This window comes from Quercus suber, unplaced genomic scaffold, assembly GCF_002906115.3.
Source record: "Quercus suber isolate HL8 unplaced genomic scaffold, Cork oak 2.0 scaffold_492, whole genome shotgun sequence".
Lineage (NCBI taxonomy): Eukaryota > Viridiplantae > Streptophyta > Magnoliopsida > Fagales > Fagaceae > Quercus > Quercus suber.
Window position 1 is genome coordinate 278442 of NW_027069941.1, and position 2647 is coordinate 281088.

General features: G+C 36.6%; 1 protein-coding gene across 1 annotated transcript; it reads right to left on the reverse strand.

Moving 5' to 3' along the window:
- Nucleotides 1-418: 418 nt before the first annotated feature.
- On the reverse strand, nucleotides 419-1876 carry LOC112023780 (FCS-Like Zinc finger 2). Its single transcript, XM_024056401.2, has 2 exons — nucleotides 1349-1876; nucleotides 419-1007 (listed from the first exon to the last, which is right to left on the reverse strand). Exons 1-2 carry the CDS (start codon nucleotides 1690-1692, stop codon nucleotides 818-820), a joined length of 534 nt encoding a protein of 177 aa, XP_023912169.1. The 5' UTR covers nucleotides 1693-1876; the 3' UTR covers nucleotides 419-817.
- Nucleotides 1877-2647: the final 771 nt, after the last annotated feature.

The following is a 2647-nucleotide window of genomic DNA, read 5'->3' on the forward strand; positions in this document are numbered from 1 at the left end:
AACAAAACCATCTTTTTCTTTGGGCTTTTTAATTTTAGAAAACAGTCTGTTGTCCAATTCATGATTAAAAACTATTCCAAAAACCCATTCCACTATCAAGATATTATTTTTACCTTTTGAATTAAAGACTATTTTAAAAGGTTAATAATTTAAATTTATATACAAAAGAAATTCCGTGGAAACGTCTGCACCGGATCCAGGTTGCTGACTCTGTTCCTAGAAAGCAACAATTATACTTTTTCCCCCACAAATGCTTTTCCCAATTCAACACTTTCTTTGCTTTTTGTGGGTGCTTTTCTTCGAGTACTTTCCTAATTCGCCGCTAGGCCCTCTTTTTCCGGTTTACCAGGGAAAAAACTCCACCAACACCTCTCTCTCTCTCACACACACACACTTCAAAGTGAATTCAAAAGCAAAATAAGAAAGCTCACCAGCGAGTAATAATATAACAAGGAACTTTCCTGGTTACAATTCTTCACTCAAAAGGCTGAAGCTTTAGCATTACTAGATATTTAACAGGAAATTATATATATAATTAACATAAAAAAAGAAAAAAAAAAAAAAAAAACCCAAAGAGCTAATCCCATGGAGCAGGTGATGCAAGCAACCAAACACACTTTCTCCTTCTAATTACGATTCACAGTTTCAACATACACAAAATTCTCAAGTGGGTCTCTTTCTTCTTCTTGTATCTCCGCCCTATTTCTCTTCCTAAAACACAAAGCATAATATTATTTTTTTTTTTACTCTTCATTTCTTTTTCTGGTAATATATTGTGGTAGTTCCACATCTTTGTTTTTTTGTTTGGTTAATATACTCAAGCGGCTGCAACAGTGCTTGTACGGAAAGGGTAGTTCTTCTGGGTTTTGTTTGGGGAAGTGGACTCTCTCTGTTGCTTTTTCCTCAACGCCTTCATTGAGGAAGAAAGATTCCAGTTCTTCTCCTTTGCTTCATCGATTTCTATTTGTTCCTGTCTGCACTCTTCACTACAGAATGGGGTGTCTCCTCTGCAAAATCAAAACTTTCAATATTAGTAACCATTAATCACACCAAAGAATCAGACCCATCTTAGTATATTTCAGATCCCAATCAGTTGGAAAAGAAAAGGCTACAAATTTCACTTTCGACCAAGAAATTTGGAGAAATTTCAATTCCAATTTTTTTAAGTTTTAACTAGTGCCAAAAGGTAAAGGTTGTTCTTTTATTTCCAAATAAAGGCCCCAAGATCATAATTTCCAAAAATAAATCAAAGTAGACCAACAAAAATACAAATGCGAATCTTTTATTTCCCAAAAGAAAGAAACTTGATTGATATAACAAATAAGAAAGAAAGAAAGAAGTGGCTAACCTGTACATGAAGATGTCTTTGTTATCCCCAAGTGGTTTCTTGCAGAGAAAACAGGCTTCCAAGAAATGGGGTTGGTGATCCTCGAATCTTGCATCGTAGAACCTAGGCCCAGCAGATCTCGGAGACAAAGCCGAAAGGTTTCTCAAACTACCCCTCCTGCTAATATTATACGAGGCACTGTAACACAGTGTCCTAGAGAAGAAAGGGTGGTTTTGATTGTGACTATGATGGGCATGATTATGCTGGTTCCCAGTTCCAGAGATCCCAGCTTCCATGTCTGCCAAAGAAGCCAACCCATTATCTTCCTCGATGAAACAAGGCCTTCTTGTACTTGTGTACTCCATCAATTCAATTAACAAGAAAATATTGTATATGTGTGGTTCTAAAACACTCACAATTTTATTGTTCTTCTAGTGTTTGTGTCTTGGGATTTTTTTCTGTTGTTCTTGTTTTCTCTTTGGGGTCTACAATGTGTTTTAGAGAGAGAGGGAGAGAAAGTGAGATGGGATGGAAGAAATGGAAGGGAGATGGGTTATAAAGAAGTTGGTGAAGACTATGAGACAGAGAGAGTGAGAAACAACGGGCAGGTTTCTCTAGAATCCGTGCAGGTGAATCCATTGGCCCAAAATACCTGCATCTCCAAGTTTATTTTTTCTTTTCTTTTTTTTAATTTTGATATTTGGTTATAAATTAATAGTTAATTAATCACCACTATCTGGTCCAAAAAATACGATAATGCCAAAAGAGTAGGAGAGATGTGAATCATTAATGACATAGATTTAGTGGCATTTGTTGTGGTTTATCGGGGTTAATGAGGGTAAAAATGTAAGATGGATTATATTCTCGTAATGGGGACCAAAAACTTCCACTCTCCGAGCATGTAGCCCCCACTCGCGACCAAACTGCACATGATCACACTCAGCTCCTTTTTTCTCTTTTTAAATTCAGATCTCTACGTTCTAACGTCAAGATCGTAGTGGGGAAATAAACCTGGGTCCACGCTCGTACCATGCGCGTAAACGTAACGTTCACAACTCCCTTGGTCCCAAAGTCTTTCCCTTGGTCCCAAAGTCTCCTAGACTCTCACTTAGTCCCTTCCAGACCTTTCTCGTTAAGTAAAACAATTAAGAAAAATGCTACCAACACAACAACAAAGTACACATTAGTGACATTACCACAACTCGTCACAATTAATTCACCTCCAAAAATTAAATACAAACGCGTTTTTTTTTTTCCTACAAACAAATAACAAAAATTTTTAATTTAGGATGACTAAAATCAACTCCTACTATTTGAACA

What these genes read in the sequence shown, in the direction of transcription:
- LOC112023780 (XM_024056401.2), bottom strand. Translation starts at nt 1,692, where the DNA reads ATGGAGTACACAAGTACAAGAAGGCCTTGTTTCATCGAGGAAGATAAT. An exon ending in AAAGACATCTTCATGTACAG is followed by an intron (nt 1,008 to 1,348) that starts GTTAGCCACTTC and finishes TTGATTTTGCAG; the next exon opens with AGGAGACACCCCATTCTGTA.